The 18,304-nt window shown below is 42.8% G+C and overlaps 1 protein-coding gene across 5 annotated transcripts in view; it reads left to right on the top strand.

Moving 5' to 3' along the window:
* The window catches only part of UNC13B (unc-13 homolog B), a 207,700-nt gene that overhangs the window by 25,857 nt on the left and 163,539 nt on the right, over positions 1-18,304 (top strand). For 4 of the 5 annotated variants that reach the window (XM_077171834.1, XM_077171833.1, XM_077171832.1 and 1 more), the window contains exons 2-6: positions 531-560; positions 3,855-3,954; positions 7,805-7,922; positions 8,885-9,008; positions 16,749-16,819. In XM_077171834.1, coding sequence (XP_077027949.1) covers positions 531-560; positions 3,855-3,954; positions 7,805-7,922; positions 8,885-9,008; positions 16,749-16,819 — 443 coding nt within the window. The remainder of the gene's footprint in view (positions 1-530; positions 561-3,854; positions 3,955-7,804; positions 7,923-8,884; positions 9,009-16,748; positions 16,820-18,304) is intronic. The other variant, XM_077171835.1, reaches the window with a different exon arrangement.

The raw sequence follows: 18,304 nt of genomic DNA, 5'->3' as shown, positions 1-18,304 counted from the left end.
ATTTGAGTTTACACTGCTGTTTGTTTGGCTTATTTAATTCAATTGACTATGTCATAGAGCTACTTACAGAGCTGCTGTTCAGGCTTGATTATTTTCAATTTGTGCTCTGCTATACAGTGTTTGGAGAATTTCCTTGTTTATAAAGAATTGTTTATTTCTTCTAGAGTGTTTGTAAGTAACTTTGTAAGCGAGGAAGTATGAAATGACATCTTGCTAAGCAGCAGTAACTTCTGGTTGCAAAGGGGTGATGTTGAGATTGCTTTGCATTAGACATATCACATTGCTTTCCAAACATTAAGCCTGGGATTGTTTTTTTAAATGCCTCACTTTAGAGAGCTGCCATGGGGTACAACGGAGTTTTTGTCTCCAGATCTGTTTAACTGAGTGTGAATTTCCAGCTACCAGGACTGTGCAGGGGGTGTTGTCTAGTTAATATAATGCACTGGGATGCTTTAACTCAAAGGAAACCGTAGCAGGACAAAATCACTGACAATCTCTTATTTTGTTCTTTTCCTTTTTTCTCTTTACAGTAAAAAAAGCTAAACTCCATGGACCACCAGGTAAGTCCTGCTCTTCTGCTTGTTTGCAGCAATGGGGACCCTGGCTCTCTGCCTGCTGTTTGTGCTGCTCCCTCCAGTTTTCCTCCACCTCATCTTAGCTCCTTCATGTTCTCCTTAGAAGTGACCTAATCTACCTTGAAAATCCAGGCAGTTTGAGTTAGTAGAAAACTTGAGGCTGTGACCTGGTGTCACAGTGGTAAGAAACCTCTATCTGCTCAACCTGGCCTGAGCAGGTGATGAAGGAGGAAATGTGCTCTTTAACGGTCACCCTTCCCCACCCACCCGGCCCTTTCATCTCATCCTGCCTCTTGCCCTCTTCAAAACAGGGTCTGAAAATGTCCGCTAAGCAGAACTGGTATGTGTGTGTCTGTGGATTTAGTGCCTTCTCAGTCCTGACTGGGTTTGCTGGATGCAGAAGTGAATCTGAATGTGGCAGTCAGTAATGGCTGTGCTTGGAATTAAAATCTCATCTGCTGGTTTTGTGTCTGCAACAGCTAGTCACACCCAGAATTGCCCAGAATCTGGACAATTTCTTTTCACTGTGGTTCAGAAGCCAGCAAGGAATCCTTAGCGAGCAAATAGATTTATCAATTGAAATTTGATGTACAATTTACAAAAGAATAAGCACTTTTATAAAATTCCTATGAATAAAAACTTCTGGCATAACACCTATTCAGGTGTTTAGATCTGAAACAGTTGCCCACCTGTATTCATAACTTAATTGTTCAGCTTAATTCTTTGGATATAGCCATCCTCAGAATATGGCAGAAAACTTTTCAGGATTCATCCATATTCCATGGCAGATCAAGGTCTGTCTGTGCACCAGCCTTTAATTTCCAGGGAAGGAAAACTGAGTGCCCAGACTGGAAGGGAGACAGTGTCTAGTTTATCTTTTCCCTGATCAAGAGACCTGCTCACAAATGCAAAACATTTGTCCTCTAGACTAGGTTTAACTCAGCCAAGGTGTGTAGTTTCACTGACAAGCTCAGCGTCCCAGGAGGATGCAGGAACAAAATAGACAGGGAGGGATAATGTAGTAATGAATAACTGGATATGTAGGAATCGCAATTCAGTGACTCTGACTCCTTCCTGAGCTTCTGAATCATATAATTTCTGTTTCTTCCTTCATTGGAAGCTAGATGCTGAGGTGTACTATAGTAACCCACAGCAATGATGCTTAAAAATGACACAACTATTCAGTCATAGAATGTTAAGGATTTGGAAGGGACCTAAAGAATCATCTATTTCTATGCCATGAGCAGGGACACCTTCCACTAGACCAGTGCCTTATCCTGCCTGGCCTCAAACACTATCAGGATTGGGCATCCACAGCTTCCTTGGGCAACCTGAGCCAGTGTCTCAACACCTTGACAGTAAAGAATTTCTTGCTAATATCTGACTAAATTTCCCCTCTTTCAATTTGTACCTTTTATTCCCTGTCCTATCACTCTGGTCCCTGATGAAGAGTCACTTTCTGGATTCCCTGTAGGCCCCTTCAGATATTGGAAGATTGCTGTGAGATCTCTACACAATCTTCTCTGTGCCAGTCTGGACAGCCCTGATTTCCTGAGCCTGTCTTCATAGGGGAGGTGCTCCACTCTTCTTACCAACTTTGTTTCCTCCTCTGCACTTGCTCCAACACTTGCATGTCCTTCTTATGATGGAGATGCCAAAACTGTATGCAGTAATCCAGGGGGGATGTCACAAGAGTAGGAGGGGATGAATTGTCTTCCTTGACCTGCTGCTCACACTCCTTTGGTTGCATCCCAGGATACATTTGGCTTTCTGGGCTGTGAGCACACACTGCTGGCTTATGCTGAGTTACTCATCAGCCAGCTTCATGAGGTTTGCACAGTCCCACCTCTCCAGCCTGTCCAGGTCCCTCTGAATGGCATCCCTTCCCTCCAGAGCATGATTGCACCACGCAGTTTGGTGTCATCAGTGAACTTGCTGAGGGTGTCCCTGATCCCACTGTTCTGTCACTGACAAAAATTATGAACAGTGTCAGCCCCAGTTCTGACCCCTGAGGGACACCACTTGTCACTGGTAGCCAAGTAGACGATGAATCAAAGACCACAAGTCTTTGGGTGTGGCCAGCCAGCCAGTTCTTTATCCACAGAGTGCTTCATCCATCAAATCCATGGCTCTCTGAATTAAAGACAAGGATGTTGTGCTTTGCTCAAGTCCAGGCAGACAGTGTCTGTTACTCAGCACCATCCAACAGCGCCATAGCCCTAGAAGGTCATCAGGTTTGTCAGCTATGATCTCCCTTTTGTAAAGCTACCTTGGTTGTTACACCTTTGTTTTCTATGTGAAATTTTGACAGTATTGACAAAATTGGCTTGAGATCAAACACAGTGAATAGATGTAGCAGAACATTGAAGTATTAAAATATGTACAGTGTTTTCTGGGTATTTAGCATGTCTTGTTGCAGGCCGTTTGAAACTGATAGATAGGCCTGAGGTGATGACTCCCCTTAAAAGGGAGTTTGTTCCTTCTTGCATGCTGATATTCAAACTTTGAATGTGTCTGTGCTTTGCTGCTTTTAGTTTTATTAGCAAAGAGCAGAAATTAGGAAAAAAGTTCTTCCAGCGTTTTCCTTCAGATTTAAAATTAAAAGCAAAACATCTAAACAGAGACTGTCCTGTCTAGATGTGAGCGTGATGTGGTTTTCCTCGGTCAGGTCTGTTTCAGCACACTTACAATAAATCTGTATTTTTCTTCTGCCCCTGACTGGTCTATAAAGTTCTTTTAGACTCATGGGTGGAAAACTGAATTGGGACTAGGAGAGCAGTTGGGTCAGGAAGGAAGAGATGATATGACCAACCCAATTTCTTGCTTGTATGTGTCAGGAGGGAAGAGATGATATGACCAACCCAATCTCTTGCTTGTATGTTTTGCAAGTTTGTTTTTCACAGTTTGGTATTTGTGATGGGTCCTGTGCCTTTGGACTGTCTCTTCTTCCTTTTGTCTGCATTTCAGGAGCAGCATCATACTAAGTGTCTGTGATCTTTAGGATTTTACACTCTTTGTCCCTGTCTTACTGCAAGTGAATACTTGGGGTTTTTTGTTCATTTGTGCTTGAATTTCTAAAAAGGCTGTGATTGAAAATTTGATGCGCATGGAAAACATCTTGAACATTTGGCATCTCAAACCCAGTGATATCTTCCCATATGGGCTTTTCATCTGAGGCCTCCCTGGATGCACTGTATGAGCTGCAAACATTGCAGTGTTGCAGGTGGTGTGATGAAAGAGTATGATGATGGAGGTAACATTTTGTGTCTCATTCCCCAGATAAATTCAATACGTATGTGACCTTGAAAGTGCAAAATGTGAAGAGCACGACGGTGGCCGTGCGAGGTGACCAGCCCTGCTGGGAGCAGGATTTTATGTTGTAAGTATGGTGGTGCACAGCATGGTGCTATGGAGATGCTCGTGATTGAGTCCTTCTGTGGCCCTAGTGTTCATACAGAGCTGCTAGTGTGTGTAGGAACTGGAATGTTTGGGTAGATAAAATGCACAAGCCCAGTGACAACCTAAATAATTTTCTTTCCTGTTGTATGCATTGGGTTGTGGTGGAGGATGTGTGTTGGGAGATTGTCTCGGCTGGTGCCATGGAATTGCCAGTCAGATCTGTAGTGAGAGGCTGAGTCTGAGGTTGAACTGGGAAATTATTGTGTGGGTTGGGTCTGGATTGATGTTGTCCTTGGCCAGTATGTGCACAGCTGTGCCTGTAAGCCGAGACACACACACACCTACAACACAGCTTAGCCAAGGACTAAGCCAAGCCCGTAGCTGAGCTTAAATGGAGCTCCTGGGCATGGGAAGAGGGCTGGAGAGGCTGATCAGGGCAATTAAAGGCTGTTGTTAGTGCACTCAGGGCCTCTACGAGGTGATCCTGGTTACCTCAGTTGGGAACTGCTCCGTGAGCAGCAGAACCAGTTCTTTCCAGCTTTCCTGGGGCTTCTGGTGCAGTTGGCACTTCTGATTTGCCTTGGTTCTCACAGACGTGACATATAGTCAAGGATTTCCCAGTGTCTTTTAGAATGGTGGGGTTTTTTTTCTGGTGAATGAATGATTTATTGATTATACTGCATCTGCTTCTGTTTCTATAGCTTTGTAAGGCAAATTGAACTAAATTTACTAAAGGTGGGGGCGGGGGGGGGGGGCGGGAAATGATGTAGTATTCATGTTGTGGGGTCAAAGCTAGTGCTACTGTTTCTCAATATGTTTGAGGTATTTACATAGTATCCGCAGTAAGAGGCATCCGCCCATGGAATTTTTTGAATATGTTTCCTAATCCAGCAGCAGTTTGTTTCTCCTCAGCTGAAAGTGGGAGGTTGTTGCCTCAGGTCAAGGAGGCCACCTGGGTCAGTATTTTCATCATAGCTGTGCTCCCACCTCCCTTGTTTGGTAGTACTCTGCTTTTGGAGCAGCTCAAGAGGTGTGTGCTCCTGCGCAGAGAGTCTGGAGCCTGTCCTTTGTCATCTGGTGAAATGTACACGCTCCTGAGCACCAGCATCTGCTCAGCTCTGCAGCTCCTGGTCAGACAGAGGCCTTGGCTGTCACTGATGTAAAACATTTCAGGAGTGGGTAAGGCTGGGACAAGGAGTTGAACCTACCATTCAAGTCACATGCCCATACTCAAACTACTAACTCTTTCTGCCTGTGATTTGTGCTCATCCTGTGGGCAGGAGCTAGCTTTAAACCCAGCCAGCTACAAAGGAGGCTTCTCAGTGGTGATTTAAGAAAGCACTTGAATGTGTTGGTTGAAGGCTCCTGTGGTTGCTTCTCCTCCTTCCCCTCAAGCAGCTCCTGGAGCTGCGCTCTGGTATCAGCTGAGAGCTGAGCTAGCATGCTGTAAAGTCACTGAGACGCTCTATAATTAGTTGCTAGGGAATATGGAAGCAGAATATTAGCTGAACTACCTTGCCATTATTGTCCCTGCTTTAGCCAGGCAACTCTACAGTAGTTCTGGTGTCTCCTTATAACAGAAATATGACATGTGGGAATGAATGTGTTTTGCATGATCCTGTGTACATTAAGTTGTCCTAGGGGAAACAGTGCTGGTATTCCAATACTGCTGTTCTCTAGCTGCTCTTTTTCTTTCTGGAGTTGTAAAAGGATTTTGAGCACAGCAGTTTTTCCCTAAGGGAAGGCTGTTTTTACTGTCTGTGCTGTGTTTACCTTTTTCACGAGGCATAGTAGAAGAACAGACCATAAGCAAAAAAAATGCTTCCTGTCTGTGTTTGTTGGTTTTACTGCCAAACTCCTTGTTAGACAAAGCACTGCAGAATTTGGGTCTCAGGGGTTGTTTGAGATTTGGCTATGTATCAGACCAGTTAAGCACTTCAGTGTATTCCCTGGGGACATCTTCGAATTTTGAAGGAGCTTTAAAACAACTGTGTATTTGCTGCATATTTTCAGGAAACACCTCGAGTGAAAGTGCCCACTGATGCTTAGAACACGGTGATTAAATTGCTGTTGAATTTGTGAGAAATGCCTTTATATAAATCCTATGTGTGTGTGGAAAGGGATGGACACCAAATTTCAGTCTCAGCTTTTGTTCTTACAAGCTGTTCTGCATCTAACCAGAAGATGGAGAAAGGGAGACGCAAAGGCAATCAAAGTCACTGTACAGAAATTCTTTTTATTTATTTTTCTTACCTGGTGACCTGTCCTTTGGAGATCTGTAGAGGAGCCCTTTGGGTGTATCATGACCAGTGTCCTGCTCTGACAGTGTATGTTGAAGCAAAGTACATGGTTTTACACTGTGACTGAGAATAGAGTATTACTTCCTTCCCTTCCCTTTCTGGACTGACACTGTTCCAGCCAGTAGTCAGCCAGTCATCATCAGCCTGCAATCTGATGAATGTCAAGCAGGATGAGGGCAGAGCACTGCTGGTACAGCTGTTTGCCATACTGAGTAACCCTATCAGAACAGAGATGGAGACTCAATTACAAGATGCTAGTGGTAAACTCTTAGAAGGCTGTGCAACAGCTTGATTTTGAACTGTTGCAGACTGAGCCACTCAAGCACTGGACACTTCTAACCTCAATTCCTGTGTCTCAAACAAGAACAGATGCACTTGGATTTAAAATAGACATTTATATGCTTTACTGTAACTGTAGGGTTTGTCTTGAACCTTATAGATATGATGTTCTCTTTCAGCTGTAAGAAGGAGACAAAGTTCAAGTGGATGCTTGGATTTGCAGCAGCTCTTTCTTATTTTGCCATGACGGCAGTCTATAGAAATAACACAGTAACATGCTTTTAAATTTCCTTGATAGCTGTAACATAAGTGTGTTTGGGCAGAGGGTAGCAGCACTGAATGTCCAAGATGCCTACTTTTGGAGATTAACAGTTGCAATAAAGGGAAGCCCTGAGCTCTAAAAATTATGGGTTATAGCCTTTCTTCATGATAAATGTGAGACAGCTGTGATGTCAACAGACAGCTCAGGATTATTCTCTACTTTGTTGATTTTACCAGTGTCTGTCATGTATGTATTAGGCTGTTCTGAAGTAGGCATGTTACAAGCCAGTATGCAGAAGCGAGGCATAAAAGCTATAAAACATCGAGAAGAAGCAAATTTGAGATGCATCCTTTTGTTAATGAAAGGAAAGTTGTTTGTGAAAACTTTCAGATCAGTATTTCCAAGAACCTGTCACTCAGTGGCTGTGTGGAAGTAGCTGGTGCTGGAGCAGAAGTGGTGACACACAGCCCTGAGAAATAGGTAGTGTTGCTGATGCAGCTGTGCTGGATATGGGACTGTTACTTTTGGCTAGGAGTACCTCCACTCACAGGTTAAGTATTGGCATGTTTGCACCTGCCAGAGTACACCTGTGTTGCTGTGCTGCCAAGGGAGACACTCACTTTGTTAGAAATGGGGTGCCTCATGACAAAGAACAGCTCACCTCTAGGTTTTGGTCCAAGGTACACTTCCTTCTCCTGTGTACATAGCTGCAGTGATGAGTTCCCTACTGGCAGTTCATGCATGACATAGTTCAGAGTTTTAGTTTGCACTCTTTGTGTAATTAGTATTAAACTTTGAGTTACTAGAAACTGGTGTTCCCTGTGAGTATAACCTGCCTCAACCACACACTTCCAGGAGCTCTCTGTAACTTGACATGGCTCTGTGGAAATAGTTCACTGGTATAATCATGGTGGTAATGCAGAACATGAAACAAAATTAGACTGTATTCTGCTTTTTTCTCATCTGTGCTGCCTTTACTTTTCTTGCAGTGAGATCAGTCGACTGGACCTGGGCCTAATTGTGGAAGTATGGAACAAAGGACTGATATGGGACACCCTGGTTGGGACCGTGTGGATTGCTCTGAAGGCCATTCACCAATCTGATGAGGTTAAGCTGACAGAGAACCTGTATTTGCTCCAGTGTTGATAATTAATGCATTACAAATCTGGCCTGGTGCAGCCCAGACTGAGCTCCTCAGCAAAACTTCCACTTACAAAGTCAGGAAGGCTGAGTGAGCAGAGAGGGCTGTCTCATCACATTAGTTTTGATTTTGTAGTGAGATCACAACTGAGAGCCCTCACATAGGGCTCTTTGGTTTCATTTCACTTGTGTGGACTCAAGAACTAGGGCCTGATCTGTTAAGGAACACAGACCTAAGTGTCTGAAGTCTTAAGAACTGGCTGCTTAGTTTGATGGTCAGATTCCTATGACTTAGTGCTAAAGACCTCTGTTTTGTCCAGCTGACAAGGTAGGCCCAGAGCACATATGCAGTATCTTCTTAGGGCTTCTGGTTGTAGTGTTAGGTGAACCTTATGCTAATATATGTGGACAAAAATGGGAAGTTGGATGTGTCAATGTCTATAACTGTCCTAACTACTGAGTTTGGCAGTTGTTGCAGCTAAGCATTTTTAACTTAAATTTTAGAGTATTTACTTAGAAGATTATTGGATTTGAGCAGGGAGAGATAGATTGTATTTTCCATAAAAGGAAAAGAGTGGGGATGCTCTGCGGTGTGGGCATGAGGTCTGGCTGGTGCTCAATCCCACTCGCTGTCCAGATGCTCCTCAGTCCTGCCTTTGAGGGTCTGCCTTTGCAGTTCCACTGAGAAGGCAGCACTTCTCTTTGCTGCTTGCTCTGGTAGGTGCCTCTGAGATTTGGAAGAAATTCAGTTTGGAAGAAAAAGCCAGTGCATGCTGAATGGATATAATTTGATGTTAAAATAGGGTTGAAAATGCTGTTAAGCTCTTTTTGGACTGTATTAGCAAATGTATGAGAGTTGGTGCATAAAGTTGGTGCATAAAGTTGGTGCAGACTTGAATGTTTGTTCACTTAAGGCCTTTGATTCACAGGAAGGTCCTGGGGAGTGGTCTACGCTGGAGGCAGAAGTTGTAATGAAACATGATGAAATCTGTGGAACCAAAAACCCAACTCCTCATAAAATTTTGCTGGACACAAGATTTGAATTACCTTTTGGTGAGTGCATTTCCATAACTTACCGAGGGTGCTGACAGTGGAGAGAAAGTGAGAACAACTGAAGCTTTATAATTAAGTTGTGTTTTGTGTTCATTCTCAGTTCAGTCAGTATAGTTCAGTGGAGGTCATGTGGCTGGTATTAATTTTTTGTTTGGCTTCTTTCTAACAAGATCTGAATAAGTATGAACTATTTGAAAGTCCCTGGTTGCTGGAATATTTAGACTAGCAGCAGTTTTTTCTTCTAATAGTGTTTCAGGATTGTGTAGTCACACATTTTCTTCCTGAGCAAGAGCATTTGCTTCTTTGAATCTAGACAGATTTGGCTCTAGAGGAGGTCAAGTGTGTTGTTAGAGCTATTCTGTGGTGAGTGCACATAGCCCTCTTAGACATGTGCAGTTCAGTTAGTGAAACATTAATGCTTAGTGCTCCTGAACATTATCATTAGCAGAGTATATAAATAACTTAATGTGGTAAGAACTGCCTTTCTGGCAATTATTTATGGTTGAAAAATGCAAAATACGCAAAAGCAGCTAATTGGAACAAACTGATCTCAAGTAAAGTTGTGTGTAATTTTAAAATTTTATTTTACTTAAGCAAACAAAAACAGCCCCCAAACCAAATAAACCCCAAAAGTAAGGCCTTAGCCAGAATGTATCCTAGGCTTGTATAACTTCTTTTTCCAGCTCTTGGCTGATGCTTGGGATTAAGAACTGAGATGATGTTTTTGGGGTTTGTGCTATTTTTTTTTTTTCATGCACTGGGCATTGAAGTGTTTCAAAGTGTTCTGTCATTGCAAGGCTCAACCCTCTCCCTCTGCCTGTTGCATCCTTTTTGCTGCAATGCCCAAGTCAGTGTGAGCAATTTGTATCCTGCTCTAAGCAGGGGTAGAGCATTTGTGCAGGCACTGGCATTTGGTCAGCATCTGTCAGGATTGTTGTGGGAAGGACTTAGGACATCTGTGGGTCTCATACTCTGCTTCCTGGTGCCAGGGGATGATGCAGGCTTGGCCCTGCAGGTGAAGAGTCAATCCAAATTGAGTTTTGTGCTGTGAATGCTCTATTGTGAGTGTGCACAAGTCCCCTGGATGGTTGTACTTCTGGGAGAGCACAGTGTTCTGTAGGAACAATGGCACTGCTCTTGAAATACAGTTCAGTGTGCAAAGGGGAAGAGGTACCTGACACCTCAGCTGTCCTGTCAGCTGTCTGATGCTGGTCAGGAGCCATCCCTCTTCCCCAGGGAAATATCCTGGTGTTCCACTGCTGCTGTTTGTGGGAGGTTTATTGCTGAAGTTACTTTTAATGCAAGAAGAGGAACAAGCCTGTTTTACCGCACCAAAAATCTTGGTTATTTGGTACAAGTGTTGAGGCTTCTTGGACGGACAGAACAAGTACACAAAGCTGAAGGCAAGGCTTGTAGCCACTGCCTTCTCATCTGAATTAATTCTGCCACACCTGCTTTTAAACTGTCACTCTTTTGCTTTAAAAGAATATGAGGTTCTGGTGTCTCCCTTTGTACTGAGTGCGCCCAAAAGAGAATTTGCTTTCTTCTGCCATTTATATTATGGACTGCATTGCATTTTGAAGTATTTTTTTCAAGCATAAGAAAACAGACTCCATGTAGATATGTTAGAACATCTGAATTTTAAAAATCAAAGTATTTCAGGTAATAATGTGTTTTTGCATTACTTATGTCTTTGCTTACCATGCCAAATACTGAAATAACAGGGACTCTGCACTGTTGTGTTGAACGGTTTTTGTTCTAGAGTGTGAAAAGTTATCTGCCTGTCCAGGGTCTCATAATGTCCAGGAAAATATGGATGCATGAATTAGCTCTTCAAAGGCTGCTCTTCCCTAGAAGAGTGCTGCAGTTTTTGCTTTGATCTCCATTTTCAGTCTGATGTGCCATGGCAAGGTCAGAAGCAGGTTGAAAAGCAGGAGGCACTAAGGGTGTGTCATACTCCTCTAGAAAGTGGCATCAACCCTGCTCCAGTGGTGCTTCCCCTCACACCATGACTAAGTGTCTCCTGCCATCACCTTTGGGACAGAGGAGGACTCTGCACCATGGATTAGGCTCTGTCTCCTTTCCCTTGGAGGGGTGCATGAAGCTCACAGCACTGCCTCTGCATCTCTCCCAATGGATTTGCAGGTCAGTTTCCCTTTGCTGGATGGCAGCAACATGGATTCTTAGTGCCCTGCATGTTAAGATTTTTTGTCATATGAGTTGGGAGCTGCTGCTTTATCCCTACACAGGGAAGTAAATGGATCACTGATGTGCTGTGGAAGTTCTTAAGTCACCAGCTGGGCCATAGAGGCAAGATTTTACTAACAGGTTTGGAGTGACACTTAAGAACATTGTGTGTTGTGTTTTGTTTCCCAGGTGAAGATCTCTGGGCTATTGTAGATGCATGAGAACCAGAGTGATGTGTGGGCTCATGTACAGCTTGTGCTGCTTTTCAAGTTGGGTAAAACACTGCTGCCTGGGATAGCAGCTTTAAAAAACCTGTGTGTTCTCCTGTTTGGCTGTTTGGCTATGCTTTTTCTATAATTTCTGGCTGCTGTCTCATTTAGATGCACACAGATGCAGTACCCCAGGTTATTCAATGTATTTAAAATATTTCATTGTATTTAGGCGGAGCTTGAGAGGTTTTTAAGGGTTTGTAAAAAAGAATAAATTAATTTGAAAACTAGGAAAGCTGAAGTCCTTGATGTAAAATATGATGGTGTATGCAAAGAGATTTAGAAACTGGTTTGTTGTTTGCACTATATTTATCCCAGATTAGTTTGCTGTTTCTGCTTCTGCCTTGAATCTTGATACATTCAAGATTCTTTTTTCCTGATATCTCTTCTGCTGGTACTCTGGAGATGGGAGCTGCTAAAGCTAAAATAAGTGCAAAACGTGCTGATGCTGATAGTGGTAGTATGTGATGAAGACAGCTTAGAGATTTTAAATTTTTTTTCTTTCATATAATGTTGTTTTCAAGTATTTACCAGGCATGGAGTTGGGAAGCAGTCATCTCCTAGCAAAGGCTGGTGGGAGTTTAGTCTCTGCTTCTGGTGATAGAAAATAAGCTTTTTTGAGGTCATGCAGGAGTTAGACTTTGTCAATGGCCAGATTTGTAATGGGACAGAGAGCACTGATGGTGGCCCTCATGTGTCCCCTGTGTGTGCCATGGCATGTTCCAGATGCAGCTGTTGCCTTGTGGTCAGTTAGTGTGACACCAGCACATGCTGTGCAGGGGAGGGCAGCTCTGTGGGCCCTGCTGTGTTTCATATCTCTGTGTGATGGACTGCAGTCCTGGGGACCAGCCTGTCATACGATGCTCTCTGCCAGCCCCATGTTCTTTGATGTGCAGTCTCATGGAAACAGAAGGGCTGCAAATCCTCTGCTACAAAAATGTAACAAATAGTGAGGATGGGAAATGTGAACATTATATTAACCTGTAGAGTGAGAAGGTTTGTGCTTGGTAGTCTATTAAATATGGCAATAAACTGCCCTCTTCATGGAAAGAAGTGGTTGTTAGCTGAGACAGGCTGGAGCCACTTTCTCCTCTGATAATATCTGTTTCCTCTTTGGAACAAGAGAGATAGTGGAGGGATACTGCTATCCTTGGTTGATTTAGAAAATTTTCTGGTAGGCAGAAGACAATCTTGCTATTATTGTTTTGATGCGGTGAGTGTGCATTGGCACAGATTTTTCAGGATGCTGCTTTCCAAGTGTAAAATTGTTCTGCTTGATAGCAATTTACTCTGTCCCCCCCCTTTTTAGAAGTGCAGTGACTGTGCAAATCCCTCACATGATGCAGTACTCAAAAATGCTTTTGGCTCCCAAACTATAACAGTTTGGTTCTGTGCCAAGCAGTTTCTAGTTCATAATTGGAGTGAAGATGCTTTTAGTGTTCTCAACACTCCCAGGGTGGGAGCATGCTGATCTGCATCTAACCATGAGGTAGATAAATGTGCTTTGTTATTTTAGTGTCTTGGGAACTGAACAGGAAGAAAAAACTCAGCTCAGCCAAGTCATTTCAGTGAGAACTTATACATTGGAAAAGGGAAGAAATTTGGGCTTGGAAGAGAGGAAGCCAGGTGAACACTTCCAGGAAAATAGGAGGAGAGAGGGTATAATTTCTGCTTTCAGCACTTGTTCTCACTCCTGCCAAGCTAGGTTTTGCCCCAGCCCAGGACTTGCTACCTTGGGAAAGCTCAGAAGGAACAAGGTGATGTGCAAGGTTCAGAGCAAGGACCAGAAAACCTGAGGAGATGAAAAGCTTTAGGGCTGAAGTGCCTGGTTGTTGCCAAGCTAGAGATCTCTAAGCAGGAATGCTGCCATATTTTGCTTTCTGAGGTGTTTAACTGAGTGGTCTGTATGGATGCACCAAATTCTCCTCTTTTTTCCTTTCTTACTCTGACAAGTCACTGTACTGCTGTGTGCCCATTCCAGGTGTTAGGGCATGCACTTGCCCTGAGCAGCCCCACCTGGGACCTCCACCCACACCCCTGCTCCTGTGCCGAGGAATCTCACATCAGCTCAACTTGGAGCCTTCAGTCCTAAGAGATGCTGTGGGAGTTGCTCAGCCCCCACACCAGCCATTGCCATGTCTGTGCCTGCTTATGGACCCTGCAGATTCAGGAGCTCAGAGAAGATGGGGTTCAGCTTCCAGCTGAGGATGGCAGTAAGAGCAAGGATAGTAAAGCTTGCAGTGTTTCTGTGTGGCTTTCAGATTAATAAGCACCAAAAGATACTGACTCTACCTGTCTGTCTCCTCTCTGTTGTTTTTCAGCAATTTTTTTTCACTGACATAAGGCCCTACTCCTTGTGTTCATCAAGCATGATGTCAGTGGAGTCCTGAGATGGCTGAGGCCTCAGGTGGCCTCTCTCTGGACTAGTTCATCTTTTTATCTTTTAAGCAGAAGTTAAGGTAGTGCAGTAATTTCCACTGTGGTCAAAAGCTGAGCAGTGATGCAGGAGCTGGCCAGGGGATGGAGCCTTGCAAGCAGTCTGTGATCTCTGTGGTAGGGATTTCCACTCTGTGCATTCCAGAGAAGCAGCTTCAACAAAACTGCTGATTGAGGCAAAACACAACAGAAGCTTCCTCAAAACAAAAAAAAATTCTATCTCATTGGGATTTCTTTTGGGCAGGTAACTTGACTCAAGATCATAGGCCAGTTGCTTCATGTTTAAAGTTTGCTGAAAAATAATTTTAATGATACTAGTATTGATGACAAGTGTTTCTCTGAGATCAGGAAGATGTCCTTACAGCAGCGGTTATCTGGATAGTAGCTGATCTTTATCTCTGACCTGCGTAAGAAGCTTCAATAGAAGCAGCAGTCCAGCAGTAAAAATCTGCCAGCCCTGTTTATGAAATGGGCATCTGGGCTGTAAGATAAGACCAGTAAATCCAAGAGACAAGTGTTGCTCCTTGATATCTGGGCATGCCACTACATCATGGTTTTTGGGAAGGCATTGAGGCCTCTACCCTGAGACATCCTCAATTTCTGCAGTGTTGATGGTAGTCATTGCTTCACCCTTCCTTAGTCTCTTTTGTCTTGATTTCAGGCTCCTGATTTGAATTGTTTGAGCTCTGACTTTTAGTTCTTGTTTCATGAGTTTTTCTTTACCTCTTAGAGAAATGATGTCTTTCCAAGACAATTCCATGGGCTTTGCTGTAATTTTTCGATTTCTGCATGTCATTGCTGGAGTTTGTTCTCCTAAATCTCATCAGGTTGCATGTTGATAGCCATTCACTTCACTGATTCTAGCCTTCTTTCTAGATCAGTTCTGTCCAGATTTGCTTTGAATGCCAGCCCTAATTTGCACAGACTATCTAATAAATCTGTGAAGCTGTGATCCACAGCCCTGAAGATCAAAAACATGTATGTGTTCCTACAACGCTTGTAGTTGTGGAAGAGTCTCTCATGTTTCTCTTATCTTGTTTTCTGATGGGTTTTCACAACAAAGTAATGTACTGTACATCAGAAAGCAGCTGGCTTGTGTATTTTGGTTAAAATAAATTACTTTGGTTTCTCTCCAAGCAAGGAGAAATGGGTTGTCTTTTTTTCTACTTATTGCAGGTTTTTTGGAGTCAGATCCTAAGCTTCCATAAAACTTTCTCAACTGTGGAGTATTTTAACACCTTGTGTGGGTGAGGCTAGTTCCATAGAAATTCAGTGGTGTTTCTGTTACAAAGATGTGGACATGAGTTCATAGTCCAAGGAAAGATCTACTGCTGAAACTTGAAATTCCACTAAATCTGGCATGTACCTGTTTACAGTGGTTTGTGTTCTGTTACCTGCAGTGTTTTTGGCCTTGTTGCTTTCCTAGGATGGTCGTTTGTGTGGCTGAGAGAGGCCACATGTAGAACAAACATTCTCTCAGTTACAAGAAGAAAGCAGTTCTTGGTCCTTTCTGAAAGCATTGTGGGTTCCAGTGGGATGCTCACCTGCCAATAAATCTTCTTATTTTTTTTTTCTGTGAGGAGTGAAAGTGGATGTAACTTTTACAATGACCTTTTCATCAGGAGGCCACCCTGTCCTGCTTCTCCCATTCTTGCCAATGCATAACTTAGCATATCATTGTGGTGGTGTCCATGGACTACAGCTCACTGCAGGGAAGCAAACTTACTGGCTCTTTTTGAGGCCACCTGAAAGTGTAAAGAGTTACAGGAGATGGGAAAACCAGCTGAACTGGTATAGCACTATCTTCCTGTCAGCTTGCAGGGCTGGTGGTGTTTTTAGCTGGAGCACTCCCTCCATTTCCTTCCTCTGTGAGCTTTGATGTTTCTGCAGTGGTGCAGTTCCAGGCCATAAATAGGCAGATTTCAGAAGTTGCTACATTCAGGGATGTTGAGTGGCTAGAAAAAACCGCAAACAAAACAAATCCACATTTTTTTTTTCCTTTTCCAATGTTTTCACACCACTCCATCCCTAAATAATTTTGTGTTAAGCTTTTCACAGCAGGTTATCTGTATCTCTGAGCATGTGCTTTGAAAGGCGAAATTTTGAGTCACAGAAGTCAGTGTTCTATTAGGACAGTATATTACTTCAGGGTGTGAAATAGAAAATAGTTACCACAATAAAAGTGATAATGCTTGCTACTTGCTGTCAGCTTGGTAACTCTTCTCGACAGTGAAAATGTTGTGATTCATTTCACAATGAAGCTGCAGTGTGGCGTAAAAGTAAGAATGTGCTTTCATGTGAATATGACTGCCTATAACACTCATTATACCCTCAAAATATTTGGCTTATTGCTGGCAAAGAAATAAGAGATCATTTATTTTTTGGTACCTAATTTGTGCTACACCAGGAGGTGTGCTATCAGTGTGCATAAGGTATGCTATTCAAGGCAGCCCTTGTTCTGCCTTATAAAAATTATAAAAAGCCTCCAGAAGATGCTCTTGTGTTATGTGTTACCAAACATAAACAAGTGTATTAAAATACACTTGCTGTTGTGAAATGGCTCTCCATCAAGCTAATACTTGAAATAAATGTGAACTAGTTTGTCTTTCTCTTTCCTACCTTTGTGTAAGTGTGGATTTGGTTAATCAGCTTTAAACAAGAAAGCAGGTAAGCCCTTGAAGTGTGCTGCTATTTACAATGTTTATTTTCCATCTGAGTGGTAACATAAGACAGTCATTTTTCTTGGAAATCACATGTGGGTTTTTTTGTGTGTGATCTTTAATAGTAATGGTGATGAATGCAAAGTTACCTGGTTAATAAGGTGGTGTGACTTACTCTTTTAACTTAGATATCCCTGAAGAAGAGGCCAGATACTGGACCAGAAAATTAGAACAAATAAATTCACTGGGAGATGATGAGGTAAATATCTAAACTGAAAGAATATTGTAGCCCTCAATGTCTTATAACTAGCTTTTATTCTTTGTATTGGATCCCTGGGATTAGTGTAAGTACTGAATGTTGATAATTTACAAGTCTTCCATACTGCTTACAGAACTCTTTTCTCAAGCATGCTGTTTAGTGTTAAGGAGGAGAATATTCTTCTGCAAGCTGGAAGTGCTTGAAAAATGTTCTGTTTATGCAGATATGTTCAAAGGAAAGGCAACACCGTGCTTTACCTGAGCAGACAGTGAAACCACTTGAAACCATTTTTGACAGGCTGTGGTAGGTTCTTTTTGTGAAATCAAGTCAAAAAGGACTTTTTTTGCAGTTGACTATTTCTTTGAAGATGACAAAACAAGATAATGATTCTTTATTTGAACTGAGGACTGTTGGATGTGTTGGCTTTTGTCCTAATGCAGCTGTTAATGGCTCAGTTTATGCGTATCTTGTGTTAGAATAAGTTGTAGCTATGGCTTTGGTTCCCTAGCTCTGGTGTGTACTTGGCTAAGCAGCTATAAAATAGAAGTTCCTTTTTTATTTTTAAGAGAGAGTGTTGGATGACTAAAATTTTGTTTGCAGTTCATGCTGTTTGCAGAATAAGATTTAACATGTTAACGCCTGTACCAGAAATGAAGTTATAGAAAACCCCAATACTCATTTGTTGATGTTAACGTCATAGAGTGAGAGTATGGTGCTGGTGAAGCCTTTTTGACAGGTCTCTTTCCATAGCGAGTGTTTCCATAACAAGATAACTTGCAAAATACTCTACCAATGCAATGACTTCAGGAGCTTTTTGTTCTGGGATCCTTCATCTATTCTTTTCAGTTTATTATGTGAGTGATTTAGTTTACTGTGGAGATGAAGGAAGTAAGGTGGAGTTTATTTTTGACTGAGGACAGACCAATATTCGGGTAGATAAAAACTTAAAGAATTTAGGGCAGCCTCTCCTGCCTTCCTAGAAGTTTGAAAGCCTCTAAGAACGGATGAAAAGCCCAGTCTGTCAGTTGTCCTGTCAGTGGTGCTGCTGTGGTGCCTCCCCGCTCCCGCGGGCTGGAGCAGCAGTTCAGGTACTTCAGCGAGGCACAGGTGCCCTCTAGTGCTTCACTGAGCTGGTACGTGCTGAAAGATATCCTGAGCTTTCTGGGTCTCCCCTTTCCCTGCAGTGCCACACATCTGCTTGCTAACTGTGTGCTCTTATCAAATACCAGTAATGAAGTAATATCTCTGTATTTGGGACATAGTGATTTTATATTTGTTATGGATGTTCCCTTCGACTAGGGCGAAAAAAACCTGTGCAGGGCCTGACCTCAGGTGGTTCTTCTATAGTTCTCCACATTAGCCAGCCACCCAGAATGGGGATGATTCTTTGCATATTCCTGTAAGTGGCAGTGACTTGTAGCTCAGGAACTTCCAGAGCCAGAGGCAGTATCCTTGTCTTGAACAGCACTCAATGGATTTCTCTTT

This window comes from Agelaius phoeniceus, chromosome Z (genome assembly GCF_051311805.1).
Source record: "Agelaius phoeniceus isolate bAgePho1 chromosome Z, bAgePho1.hap1, whole genome shotgun sequence".
In the NCBI taxonomy this organism is placed as follows: domain Eukaryota; kingdom Metazoa; phylum Chordata; class Aves; order Passeriformes; family Icteridae; genus Agelaius; species Agelaius phoeniceus.
The sequence above is the reverse complement of the archived record's forward strand: the minus strand, read 5'-3'. Positions and strand labels throughout refer to the sequence as shown.